The 13,748-nt window shown below is 41.8% G+C and overlaps 1 protein-coding gene across 4 annotated transcripts in view; it reads left to right on the forward strand.

Annotated features, from left to right (window-relative positions):
* Positions 1 to 662: 662 nt before the first annotated feature.
* The window catches only part of LOC112262770 (clathrin heavy chain 1), a 33,691-nt gene continuing 20,605 nt past the window's right edge, over positions 663 to 13,748 (forward strand). For 2 of the 4 annotated variants that reach the window (XM_042331466.1, XM_042331468.1), the window contains exons 1-8: positions 663 to 1,130; positions 7,002 to 7,209; positions 8,379 to 8,381; positions 8,542 to 8,544; positions 11,610 to 11,878; positions 12,050 to 12,211; positions 12,927 to 13,040; positions 13,416 to 13,589. In XM_042331466.1, the coding sequence (XP_042187400.1) occupies positions 1,089 to 1,130; positions 7,002 to 7,209; positions 8,379 to 8,381; positions 8,542 to 8,544; positions 11,610 to 11,878; positions 12,050 to 12,211; positions 12,927 to 13,040; positions 13,416 to 13,589 (975 nt within the window). In that variant the 5' untranslated portion in view covers positions 663 to 1,088. The remainder of the gene's footprint in view (positions 1,131 to 7,001; positions 7,210 to 8,378; positions 8,382 to 8,541; positions 8,545 to 11,609; positions 11,879 to 12,049; positions 12,212 to 12,926; positions 13,041 to 13,415; positions 13,590 to 13,748) is intronic. The other 2 variants (XM_042331467.1, XM_042331469.1) reach the window with 2 other exon arrangements.

Genomic DNA, 13,748 nt, shown 5'->3' on the forward strand with positions numbered 1-13,748 from the left:
ATGAAAATGAATATTCAATACTTCATTCTTGCTCTGACTTCATTTTATGCAGTTTTGTTTCAGTGATGTTGGATTCACTTTTGGGTCTACACCTGTATTGTGAATACTGTATAAGTGTTGGTCATCTGTATGTTTCTATTTTATTATAATAATAATAATAGACTGAAATGTTTTGACATCTGGTCTGTGTTTTTTAAATTCTGTTACATTTGGAACACCACAGCATGAATAGCATTTTATTTTCCTTCAAAGTTGAAGTTGTTTAGATTTCCAAAATTCTAAGGTTTCACCCTATTTCAACGCACCGAAATAAGACAATAATCGACTTGTCTTTCCATAGCACAACTCACCAGTGAGCAGTTTAGAAATGTGGATTTGTGGCAGACAATAAAAACCTTGATGATGATAATTACAAAGGGATAGGTGAATGATGTAGGTGCTGACTAGTTGAGGTGTGGTGGTAGCGATGTACACATACATAGCCTAAACGCATACTATTACCTTGTCTCATACACTGTTTCAGTTCCTCTTTTACGAGGGTGGGGTAAAGGCACATTCCCGACGTCTAAACATTGGAGTTTTTAGAAATCGGAATGGGAGGGGGCTTGTCACGTGCCTTTATTTCGAAGTTAGAAAAAAATTAAGGGGGAAGGGGCTGCGGAGGGGTACATTGAGGACATCGATTTTTTTTGCCAATGCATTGGTATTTGTGGGGGAATCCTATTGACCGACTGTGGGGCTTATGAATAGCAAATGTGTTATTTTGTAGAATACCATAAACATTTGAGCTCCATCAATTTGTTTGTTTTCTCTCAGAGCTTTAAAGTCTAATTGTTGTGGACTATTTTACTTAGCGGAAGCGTAGAGTTTTGGTTCAGGAGTGTTGTTTGGGTGTTAGGCTACTGAATGAGTGCTGCACTGAATTCGGGTGATATCAACGTAAGCCGGCGAGACGCCTTTCATTGTACATCGTATCTTACTTTTGAGAGCTTTTGGGGCACTTTTAATACAAGACAACATTCATTCCTCCTCGTGTCCCCTTCCCCTTTCCTTTTCTCCGGACACTTGAAACACAAAAAGCCTAAAAAATGGCTCAGATACTGCCGATACGATTTCAGGAACATCTGCAGGTAAGAAGACGCTAACAGCCGAAAAAACACAGGAGGCATTTTCGCGCAGTTTTTCAGACATAGGAACACCATACCGCATTTAAATGGAATCTGACAGGGCTGCTTGGAGAGTGCTCAATATAGACACACACAGGCCTAGCTAGCTTCTGTGGGGGCAGATGATGACTTGTAAAATTTGAACAGTCAGATCGTATTGGTAGCCTATAACGTTAGTCTGCTTTCAGCGGACCCGACAATACAGCCAGTGACTGGACTAAGCAATGAACTCTTGTTGGAATTGAGTGATTTACGATAAATGTATGCAGTTAGATAAACTATGGCTCAACGGTGTTTGGATGTGGCTTGATTAGATGGCGTCATATTTTTTAATTAGTGGGCCATATTGGAGAACACCAACTATCCATCGGTTTCTTGGGGCCAAAGAGAAAGTTTGTGACGTGCCCACCTCACTCCCCTTCAGTGGCTCGTTGCTGTGGCAACATCAAGACTGAAATTGCCTTTCACTAAAGACCTCTTTCTCTCTGGACACTCCCCAGCAAATTACCATTTACCATGTCTACTACCCACTCGTTCCAATGCAGCCAACAGAGCCCACCAACATTCACCAGTTCCATTTTAAAATGTGGTGCCCTTTTTATATGAGTTGGCAAAACAGCACTAACAGATCTGGTAACAGGGTCGAGATCTGAACCTCTATAGCACAGGTGGCATGCTTTCCTTTTACCTATATAGGGTTGCTGGTTCAAGCCCTACTCTGGTTATTCCCCCTGCATTGCTACAAATGCATATATTGAAAGGCAACACAACATTATTTGAGCAAGATTTTACCAGACAAATCGATTGATAGTGTATCCCTTTATTTTTATTCCATGTATGATTTCTTTTCGGGCTTGCTCTGATTGGTAGGCTGCTGTGATCTGTCATGGCTCCAGCTGAGAGAGAAATGCCAGGAATTTGCGAACTGAGGACTTTGGCCCTGAAGTTCTTTTTTTCTTTTCTCCTGTCTTGGTATTTACACCCTCTATGCATTAAATAGTATAGTCTGGGTTGACATTCACTGCCCTGTACACACAGACGAGACTGGATTTGTTGTTTTAGCTTTATGTACAACTACTGCTGGACTTATCCCAATTTTATAAGGTTAGCCATAAACATAGCACCCCCAATATAGGCACGCACACTGTAAATTAACATTGCCAGTGTCTCATTGTGTGTTCTTAAACATGTCAATAACACTAAGCTGTGTTTAGTCTAATAGTCCTTTTTCCCAGGCTTGACTGACTGACTGACCCTACTCGTGTGTGTTCGTGGAGACTTATTTAATGTAAATGGATCAGTGATCTGTGCCCTTTAGTATTTCATTTATGATACATTGTGTTTGTTAGTCTATTAGCAGATGAATAATTTATTTTGGGGCTCAGTCTGGGACAAATTAGGTTCTGCTTTATGTAGGCCAGATGTTGCTGAAAACACCCAACCTTTGCTTTAGCTCAGTAGGCTAATGGAGTCCATGAGTCTCACAGAAGTCCCACGTTCAATACCCTGTAGTTTAGCCTCAGTCTGAGTCTGCCCTAGTGAGAGGGAGAGACCTGTGAGGTATGTAGCCAGTCATAAACAGATTGGCCATAGGGCACTTTGAGCAAATGCCAGATTGGCTGGTCCATCTTTGGGCCAGTTTTTTTGTGTGTTTTTGCACATAAATAATGACCATTTATTTGGCAAAAAAAATAGTCTGGTGTGTTAAATGCCTGGGTTGATTTCTGGTCCCAGTCAGTCTCTGTTGCCTGTCCATCAGCTGGTTGCCTGTCAGCTCCCTGCTTTGGGATATTACTCTCTAGTACTAACAGAAGAGCAGCTCCTTGCTCAGGGCTGTTGCTGTTGTCTCCACTAATAGACAGATTAGGTAAGCAGGCCAATTTAACCCATAAAATCACATCAGGGCAGGAAGGGGAAGTGAGATCATGATCATAATGCCCAGCAGAGCACCTCTGACAGCACTGCTGTCGGCTGGAACAGCTCTATCTGCACCGGAACTAATGGCTGGTGTCCAGCCAACCAGTCAGTCTTATTACTGCTTACTACCCTCCTGCACAACACATTGATATGGACAAAGCCTAAGTAATGAAACTCTAAAAATAACACACCCACCAGTCTCTCTCAGTTGAAACAATACACCTAACTGGAAGGAGCTGTCCTAAACTAGAGTCTATTTTTGTTAGCCTATATTATTGACTTTTTTTATAGCAAGAGTGGTGATACTAAATATGGCAGGTTAACATGCTATTAAACTGACAGCTCAGGAATGTTTGAAAGTTGAGAATCTCTACTTTTTTTCTCATATTTTTCTAAATTTATTTATATTAAATATTTATTTTGAAAGACCAAAGTATCAGCTATCACACCGTGTAAAGGAACAACCTAACTCTTTAATTTCTTCATAAAATGCAATGAACTGGATTTAAGCCCATGTCAACTCTGTCAGACACCATTTAAATTGCATTTACATTTTCACATTTGTTTTCAAGCGTTTAAAGGACTTGCTTGTGTAATTCTAACATTAGATTATTCAAATATGTCATATAGATCTCAAGTTATTTTTTATTTCATAACGCTGTATAATGCTCCAGCACTCATTTCGTTTGTATTTTGGCATGTTTTTCTAGATTCAGCACGTAAAACATTTTATAAAACAAACATTATCTGTTACATTTAGACAGCAAATGCATTGTTTTAAGTGTATGTTGCAGAACAGTAATATAAATATATTTTTCTCAATATTGACAAATTGATCTTAAGGGGGTTAGCCATCAGTGACGGAGTTGATAAGTCTCTGACGGACTTGACAACAAATACTAACAGACCTATTTTTTTCCTTTAAAAATAAAAGTTCAACAATAATTTTCAAATGTAGAAAATTATTCATTTGAAAATCCTCCCAAAAAATCTAACCAATCTATCAGCTCTTTCAGCACTCGGACGGAATTGACGTTAGACAAAAATCTGACGGAGTTGATGTTTTACGAAGTTGACAAACACAATCCCCTTATTCCAGTGGTAGTCAAAGTAGAAATGTAGTTTTACCTCAGTTGTTTTATGACTCTAAAACCTAATTTAAAATAAACACATTTGAACCAAAATGTATATCCTATCACGGAGATAGCATTGACAGTTTATTGTTGTGACCAAGGTGATTTCAATATTGTTTAAATCTCTCAATTATATAACTTGACAGACCATGAGTAGTCCTGTTGTACTGCATGTGAGAAAGACCTGAAGAAGAGGTCATTATGGTGTAGTTCATTCCTGATTTATTTATGATTGTAGAGAAATCTGACACCGTTGACCAAATTTCTGGACACATATTTTAGGAATCACGGTTTTGAGAGAGATATTTTTTAAAGACATAGCACTATTGCAAAAGACAAGATAAGCCTAATAGGGCTGTGAAGATACAGTATTGCAAAAATTTTTTCTTTGGCAAATATTAGAACATAAAGCAGACCAAACTCTTCGGTCCCTTTTAAAAACCTGCTGTATGTAAACTATTGTGTTCCGTAAATGTAACTCTAGATGACAACATAAAGGTTTGTTTCCAACATTAGGGCTGTTTTCCTAAAAAGGTTAAACCCACTTAATGTTTTGTTTCCTTGCCACTATACTAACGAGTATCGCAATACTGGTATCTTCCCGGCTCTACTAGATCAGATAATGTCTCCGTTAATATTCATTATTATTATCATTTTTAGGAAATGTAAAGCCAGAGGAATGCAGACAACAAATCTGAGCTGTGTTATTAGCAAATACAATACACTTAGGACTAGAGTACATACACATTTAGGCAGGCCTGCCGCCTCGGATGCTGCGTTTAGACAGGCAGCCTAATTCTGATCTTTTTTTCCACTAATTGGTCTTTTGACCAATCAGGTCTTTTTCAGAGCTGATATGATTGGTCAAAACGCACGCGTGTGCGTGTCAATATGTGCACAGAGATTGGGTTCTGAAGACACTGGGTTGTGGTTGCGAGTGATTTAGTTTGGAATGTTCTATGAAGGAGGGCAGCGGGGAGATGCTTCCAGTGACTCAGCCACCCCTCCCCAGGCCTTTCACAAGCACAGTATTATAGGAACTCCTCTCTCTAGACATGGTATGTCCTCCCTCCCCTATTGCCTTAGCTTACTCACCTTCCCCCCATCTTAATCCATCTTTCTGTCATTCTGGGCTAAGTTACAAATTACATCCAATTCCCTTTAGTGCACTACATTTAGGGAATAGGGTTCCATAGTACTGCCATACTGCCTCCCCTCCTCAGCCCAGCTGGCAGCTACTCCCCTGGTCCTTCTTCCCCTAACATTACCTCCTTCTTTTCCTTCACCTCCCTCTTTCCTCCTCAGAGATTTCTGGCAGCCAGTAAAGATATCTCCTCTTTGGCCTCTCATTTTATCGGCTGATTGGTGCTCCACCCGGACTAACCCTTGATCACCTCACAGTGCTGTCATGGGGCTAGAGGAGACCTATAGACACGAGTCAGTTCAGTGGTTTCCCACCATAATGGTTAAGGTTATGATATGGGGAGGGCAAACTGATTCTAGATCTGTGTCTATGGTCAAGGACAAATTTTACCTGGAACTAGTATCAGTGAATACTAGTACTGAAAATGGTTGAAAACCTTCAGGTTTTAACTGTTGCAGTTGTAACTGACAATGTTCAGTACTCAATTATATTGGCTACGTCTTCAGATCAAGAGTAATCTCCTCATTAGGACAACAATGAGCTCAATGATGGATATAATTTACTACTGAGGATCATGTATTCCTATCTGGAGATCTATCTCTTTTTGAAGAGTATGACCTGCTGGGGGAGATCACATCTAATCTCACTCTAGGTCAGATCAATTGGCATCCTATTCTCTATAGGGCATTGGACCCTACATGCATCAGGGAATAGGGTGCCATTCGGGGGGGACACTGGAGATCAGGGCACATTCTAGGCCTACCCGGGAAGCCCTCCCATCTGAGTCTCTGAAACCACTAGCAGAGGTCTGACCTGAATCAGCCATTGTTTATGGTTACACAGCATTTGTATTTTAGTCTGCTGTTTACATTGTATTTACTTAGAAATAACATAATAGCATGGTAATTAAATAGTAATTACTGTTTGGCGTTTGAGATTCTCTCAAGCACTACTATGTAGAGTTTGGTATTTGGGAGTGTTGGGTTATGTGAATTAAATAAGTTGCGGGAAATGACTGTTACTGTATGTTATTGTATAATGCCTCAGTAAAAGCCAGATTAATAGCAGCTGTCACAGCACACAAAGCTTTCCAGAGTCATCCTAATACCCTGTTGTTGTCTGCCTGCCCTATGCCATGTTTCCCAGGCCTGACTGTGCTGTTTATGTAACTCCACCTAACCTTCTCCTTGTAAAACAACCTTTAAGAATATCCTTCTGGAAAACTGGACCAGAACAGCAGTTATTTTAATAGAGTGAGTGTTTAGAGAATTGTTTTCCCTGACCCAAGGCAAATGTTATCAACTGGCAACTTTAGTTTTTTTTCATCCTTGTACGACTCCAGAAAATATCAGTTGTAGATTCATATCTTTATATTGTGCCACTGACTGCACTGCCCAATTCCAAATGACCCCTAGTCTGTACTGTACACCTAAGCGCTGGTGTAGTCCTAAAGGATTGGTTAGATATGAGCAATAATGCCACACATTTCAACTAGCCCAAAAGAGGTCAAATACCCACATTTCTAATTTCAAATCCATTGATCTGTACTACACGTGTCTAGGGTTATTGGTTGACTATAGCAGTTGCCTCTGAAATACTTAGATTGGATTTAACGGCTGTGTGTGTTGCGGTGTGTTTCAGCTGCAGAACCTAGGGGTGAATCCGGCCAACATTGGGTTCAGCTACCTGACCATGGAGTCTGACAAATTCATCTGCATCCGGGAGAAGGTGGGTGAGCAAAACCAGGTGGTGATCATAGACATGGCTGACCCCAATAACCCCAGCAGGCGACCCATTTCCGCTGACAGCGCCATTATGAACCCTACAAGCAAGGTCATCGCCCTGAAAGGTAGGCTACCACCACGGCCCCACATCCTTGTGAGTGAATCCCAAATGGCACCCTATTCCCTATGTAGCAAACTACGTTTGACTAGGGCCCATGGCACACTGTGTAGGGATTAGGGTGCTATTTGGGACGCTCCCTAACACCCCTGACCCCTGCCCTCACTGCTCCTTATTCCACTGGTGGAATAAAACGCTCTGTTGCAATGCACTTACTACGTAGTTACTTGTTAATCCAATGCTGTTACTAGAGTAATTAAATCATTATCATTATCATTGGGGCGGCAGGGTAGCCTAGTGGTTAGAGCATTGGACTACCAGCCGAAAGGATGCAAGTTCCAATCCCCGAGCTGACAAGGTACAAATCTGTCGTTCTGCCCCTGAACAGGCAGTTAACCCACCGTTCCTAGGCCATCTTTGAAAATAAGAATTTGTTCTTAACTGACTTGCCTAGTTAAATAAAGGTTAAAAAAAAAGAAACACATTTTTTTACTACATGGGTATATGAGAAACCTCTTTCAAAATCACGTTTGTTCTGAAAAAGTTATCTAAAAGCAATAGTGTGTTATTTAGCATTATAAACTGGGTGGTTTGAGCTCTGAATATCAGACCGTGTGACAAAATGTTTATTTTTACTGCTCAATTTACGCTGATAACCAGTTTATAATAGCAATAAGTTACCTCTTGGTTTTGTGGTATATGGCCAATATACCACGGCTAAGGTCTGTGTCCAGGTACTCTGCGATGCGCCTTGCCTAAGAACAGCCCTTAGCTGTGGTATATTGGCCATATACCACACCCCCAGGTGTCTTAATGCTTAAATATTGCACACAGGATTGCTGTTTATGTAACTCCAACTTTAACATAGCTGTCAAATGCAGTGTTTGGTGTATCTGTGTTATAATGTACTATTTCTTCCCGTGCTGTAAAAACAAATTCAGTGCACTCAGACACATTGCCTAAATGTACTAAATTGGTCATGTAAATTGATTTTCCGCCACTGCTTCTACCCCTTTGTCAAAACACAGGCGCATTTAGTCTTCTGTCGGTATCGGTTTGCCTTACTTCTAATGCATCTCTTCAGGCTTTGCACATCTCTTTACATCTCTCTTTCCCCCTCGTTTTTTCTTTGACTGACTCTTACCTTTCTTTCCCTTGCTTTCTGTCATCTATCAGAGGGTGAGTGTTCCTCTCTCTCTCGTCTCACTCTTTTTCTTTCATACCTTTTTTCTCTCTCCTTTTTCTATCTCTGAGATGTCTGCTTTGCTCTCAAACTATTTTTCTAAGACTGACTCTTGGCTTTCTTTCCCTTGCTTGCTTTCTTGTCACCTTCTCTCAGACGGTGAGTTCCTGCCTGTCACTCTCTGTCTGTGGTGTTATCGCTGTCTTTGTGTCTGTGGTCTCTGGTCTGTCTCTTCTGTCTGTGGTCATCATGTCTCTCATAAAAGCTTCCCTTCCTCCTTAATCAAATTTATTGAAAATTAAAAACACAAATGATCTAATTTACAAAAGTATTCACACCCCTGAGTCAATACATGTTAGAATCACCTTTGGCAACGATTACAGCTGTGAGTCTTTAAGAGCTTTGCACATCTGTACTGTACAATATTTGCACATTATTCTTAAAATAATTCTTCAAGCTCTGTCAAATTGGCTGTTGATCATTGCTAGACAGCCATTTTCAAGTATTGCCATAGATTTTCAAGTAGAAGTAAGTCAAAACCGTTACTAGCCACTCAGGAACATTCAATGTTGTCTTGGTAAGCAACTCCAGTGCATATTTGTCCTTGTGTTTTAGGTTATTGTCCTGCTGAAAGGTGAATTTGTCTCCCAGTGTCTGTTGAAAGCAGATTGAACCATGTTTTTCTCTAGGATTTTGCCCTGTGCTTATTTTTTATTCCATTTGTTTTTATCCCCCCAAAATTCTCTAGTCCTTGCCATTGACAAGCATACCCATAACATGATACAGCAATTACTATGCTTGAGAATATGAAGAGTGCTACTCGGTGATGTTGGATTTGCCTCAAACATAACACTTTGTATTCAGGACATAAAGTTCATTTCTTTGCCACATTTTTTGCAGTTTTAGTTTAGGGCCTTATTGCAAACGGGATGCAGAGTGCTTCCTTTTCATTTTGTAATTTAGTATTGTGGAGTAACTAGAATGTTGTTGATTCATCCTCAGTTTTCTCGCATCACAGCTATTGATTTGAACTGTTTTCAAGTCAGGATTTGCATCATGGTGAAATTCCTGAGCGGTTTTCTTTCCTCTCCGGCAACTGAGTTCAGTAGGAGGCCTGTATCTTTGTGGTGACTGGGTGTATTGATACACAATCCAAAGTGTAGGCTAATTAATAACTTCACCATGCTCAAAGCGATATTCAATGTGTGCTTTTTTTTACCCATCTACCAAAAGGTGCCCACTTTTGCGAGGCATTAGAAAACCTCCTTGGTCTTTGTGTTTGTAATTCACTGCTCGGCCGAGGGGTCTTACAATTATCTGTATGTGTGGGGTACAGAGATGGGGTAGTCATTCAAAAATCATGTTAACACTGTTATTGCACAAAGTGAGTCCATGCAACTTATTATGTGACTTGTTAAGCACATTTTTACTCCTGAACTTATTTAGGCTTGCCTTAACAAAGGGGTTAAATATTTATTGACTCTAAACAGTTCAGCGTTTCACTTTTTAAATTAATTTGTAAACATTTATAAAAACATAATTCCAACTTTGACATTATGGGTATTGTGTGTAGGCCAGTGACACACAATCTCAATTTAATCAATTTTAAATTTGTGCTGTAACCACAAAATGTTGAAAAAGTCAAGGGGTGTAAATACTTTGAAGGCACTGTATTCTGATTCCTTCTGAAAAGTAACCAAATCGATGAGATCGTTTGGATGAGCATTCGATTCTGTACATTTGAATCCACACTTTGTAACTGTCTCCTGACTGTGACATCTCAAGTGTGGAACTTTTCAGTTTGTTAGTCCCCCCCACAAACACAGACACCCACACATGCTTTTATGAGAACCGTACATGCTAGCATGACCTGTTGTGTGCGGGTTGACTGTGTGTGTGGTATACCTCATCAGATATCATACACACTAGGAGGTGTGAGGTATTCCTCTCTGCAGCGTACCAGGTATGTCGTACCTCTTCACCTACGTGTGGTGGTCTCTGAAACCCGCATCTATTCCTCACTCACTGTCTAAACCTGAAACTATAGGACATGCTGTCAGTACTGGTCTAGTTTCATCTTTAAATGATGTCCTTCGGGCTTAGTTCCATTTACAATGGTTGTCATATGGGAGGTTAATAAAGGATGGAGTTTTATTTCCTCACTAATTTCTCTCAGCATGCCAGAGACTAGAACAGTTCCTTCGTAGCCAACACTGATTATGGCAGCTCTCTCTCACTATCCTTTGAATAGCCTGCTAGTTCAAGTGTTTCCCCTATATTGATTTAGCAGTGTCGTCCCGCCGCTGCTAAAACGTTGCCGCCACTCTCAAATATTTTTGTCTCTCTCCAATTTCGATCTTGTCTCATCGCTGCAACTCCCTAACAAGCTCGGGAGGCGAATGTCGAGTCATGCATCCTCCAAATCATGACCCGCCAAACCGCGCTTCTTAACCCGGAAGCCAGCCGCACCAATGTGTCGGAGGAAACAACGTTCACCCGATGACCAAGGTCAGCCTGCAGGCGCCCGGCCCCCCACAAGGAGTCGCTAGAGCGCAATGAGCCAACCCCTAACCCGGACGACGCTGGTCCAATTGTGCACCGCCCAATGGGACTCACGATCACGGCCAGTTGTGATACAGCCCGGGAACAAACCAGGGTCTGTAGTGATGCCCCTAGCACTGCGATACAGTGCATTAGACCGCTACACCACGTTCTGTGTCTCTGTTAGACATACAAACATCACAAAAAAGTACTCTATTTATTAACCTTTTTATTTCACCATCCATGTAATTAAGAGATTCAGAACATGTTCTCCTTTACAGAAACAACCCGGGGAAGAGATCCACAGTTGTTCTGGAGGATCTGTCTGCTAGATACTATATATTAGGTCATTGAGTGTATTGTCTACCTATCGGCCTCGCTCTTTATCTATCCCCACTCCTGTCACGCTCTTTCCCTGGACAGGGAAATAGCACACTTTTGACCCCTCATGGAAATCCAGTTTGCTGGGAACTTAAAGGGATTGTTCAAACAAAGTACAAATCTCATGGAGACCTAGTAGGAAGTCCATTGTCCTGGATAGTCAGCTAGCTACCCAAAGATGCAGTTCACAAGCTACAGTTTAGCATTAGCTTCATTCACTGTCTCACTGTATCTCCCATAATATAGAACAATATTATGAATTGTTATATTGGTCTCTCCTCTTGCCCTCCCTTTGTCCTCAGCTGCTAAGTGCCTGCAGATCTTCAACATTGAGATGAAGAGTAAGATGAAGGCTCACACCATGACAGAGGAAGTCATGTTCTGGAAGTGGATCTCTGTCAACACCGTCGCCTTGGTGACTGAAGCGGCCGTCTACCATTGGAGCATGGAAGGGGACTCTCAGCCAATCAAAGTGTTTGATCGGCACGCCAGTCTGGCCGGTTGCCAGATCATAAACTACAGAACAGACGAACAGCAGAAGTGGCTTCTGCTTATCGGGATCTCGGCACAGGTATGCACACACCCACGCACGTCTTATACACACCCATAGTTCACAGCACACACATCAGACATACGGTGTACGTTAGGGAGGGTTTGTGTTCTAAAAGCACCGTACTTTGGTCCTTTTCTAGCATGTTCAGACAGTGATGACATCCCCTCTTCTCTCTCCTCTATCCTGCAGCAAAACCGTGTGGTGGGGGCCATGCAGCTGTACTCTGTGGACAGGAAGGTGTCCCAGCCCATCGAGGGACATGCTGCAGCCTTCGGAGAGTTTAAGGTGGAGGGCAACACCAAAGCCTCCACTCTCTTCTGCTTTGCTGTGCGCAGCCAGGCTGGTGGCAAGGTGAGAAGAGGACACTGGGGGATATACAGGCATGGTGAACCTAGTTCCAGTTCAAACCAGGACTCACCATATATGCATGTGACATATGAATGCCAATCGCTGTTAAGACTTGTGCGGACTTGTTGTTTTGTGGTTACTGTATGTTACTATGTGGTCATAATGCAAAATGCATACGGTCGTGTGTGGTCAGTGTGTTACTGTGTTCAGTGTGTTACTGTGGTTAGTATGCAGTAAGTATGTTGACATGTATGGTCAGTGTGTTACTGTGGTCAGTGTGTTACTGTGGTTAGTATGCAGTAAGTATGTTGACATGTATGGTCAGTGTGTTACTGTGGTCAGTGTGTTACTGTGGTTAGTATGCAGTAAGTATGTTGACATGTATGGTCAGTATGTTGATGTGTGTTACTGTGGTCAGTGTGTTACTGTGGTTAGTATGTTACTGTGGTCAGTATGTTACTGTGGTCATGTGTGGTTAGTATGTTACTGTGGTTATGGGTGGTTAGTATGTGGTCAATATGTTACTGTGGTTATGGGTGGTTAGTATGCGGTCAGTATGTTACTGTGGTTATGGGTGGTTAGTATGCGGTCAATATGTTACTGTGGTTATGGGTGGTTAGTATGCGGTCAGTATGTTACTGTGGTTAGTATGCGGTCAGTATGTTACTGTGGTTAGTATGCGGTCAGTATGTTGACGTGTGGTCGTGTTGTGTTCCAGCTGCATATCATAGAGGTGGGTCACCCGGCTACAGGGAACCAGCCATTTACCAAGAAGGCGGTTGATGTGTTCTTCCCTCCTGAGGCGCAGACAGACTTCCCCGTCGCCATGCAGGTAAGGACCCCTAAAGACCCAGCAGGGAAGACTTAGGGTGGCTCTCACAATGCCTGAATGAAATGAATGAGTTGTGCAGTATATCAGAAGGGTCAGACTAACTCTGTTGGCTGGGAGGTTTTCTTTCTGTGTATTTAACCAATACAACTGAAGCTGTTTGTGCTCGGGTTGTGTTTTCCCTTATCTTATTCACTTATCAGCAACCTGCACACACACACCTCTCGGTTCAGGCTTCTTTAACTATTAAAAACCTTAACTGCCGTTCAACAATGTTGATTGGATTTTTCTTGGTGTTGTACACTGCTAAGAGAACCCATAGTTGTCTTTGGCCCATACACAGGGTGTAATAGCTGTACCCCATGATTCTGAACTCAGATTGGCACCAAGCATGGCGTGATCTACCTGATCACTAAGTATGGCTACATCCACCTGTATGATCTGGAGTCGGGAGTGTGTATCTATATGAACCGCATCAGCGCTGAGACCATCTTCGTCACTGCCCCCCACGAACCCACCTCCGGCATCATCGGGGTTAACAAGAAGGGACAGGTAAGAACTCCTCTAAATCCCATCAGATTTAACGTCTGTATACTACAGGAACACTAGAGTTATTTCGTTTTTTTAGTGGATACATGTGAAAGCATATACACATAACAAGCTATTCAGAGTTAATCGTCAATTGATTGATTGATTTGATTTGGGCTGTGT

Source organism: Oncorhynchus tshawytscha, linkage group LG12 (assembly GCF_018296145.1).
Source record: "Oncorhynchus tshawytscha isolate Ot180627B linkage group LG12, Otsh_v2.0, whole genome shotgun sequence".
NCBI classification, from domain to species: Eukaryota; Metazoa; Chordata; class Actinopteri; order Salmoniformes; family Salmonidae; genus Oncorhynchus; species Oncorhynchus tshawytscha.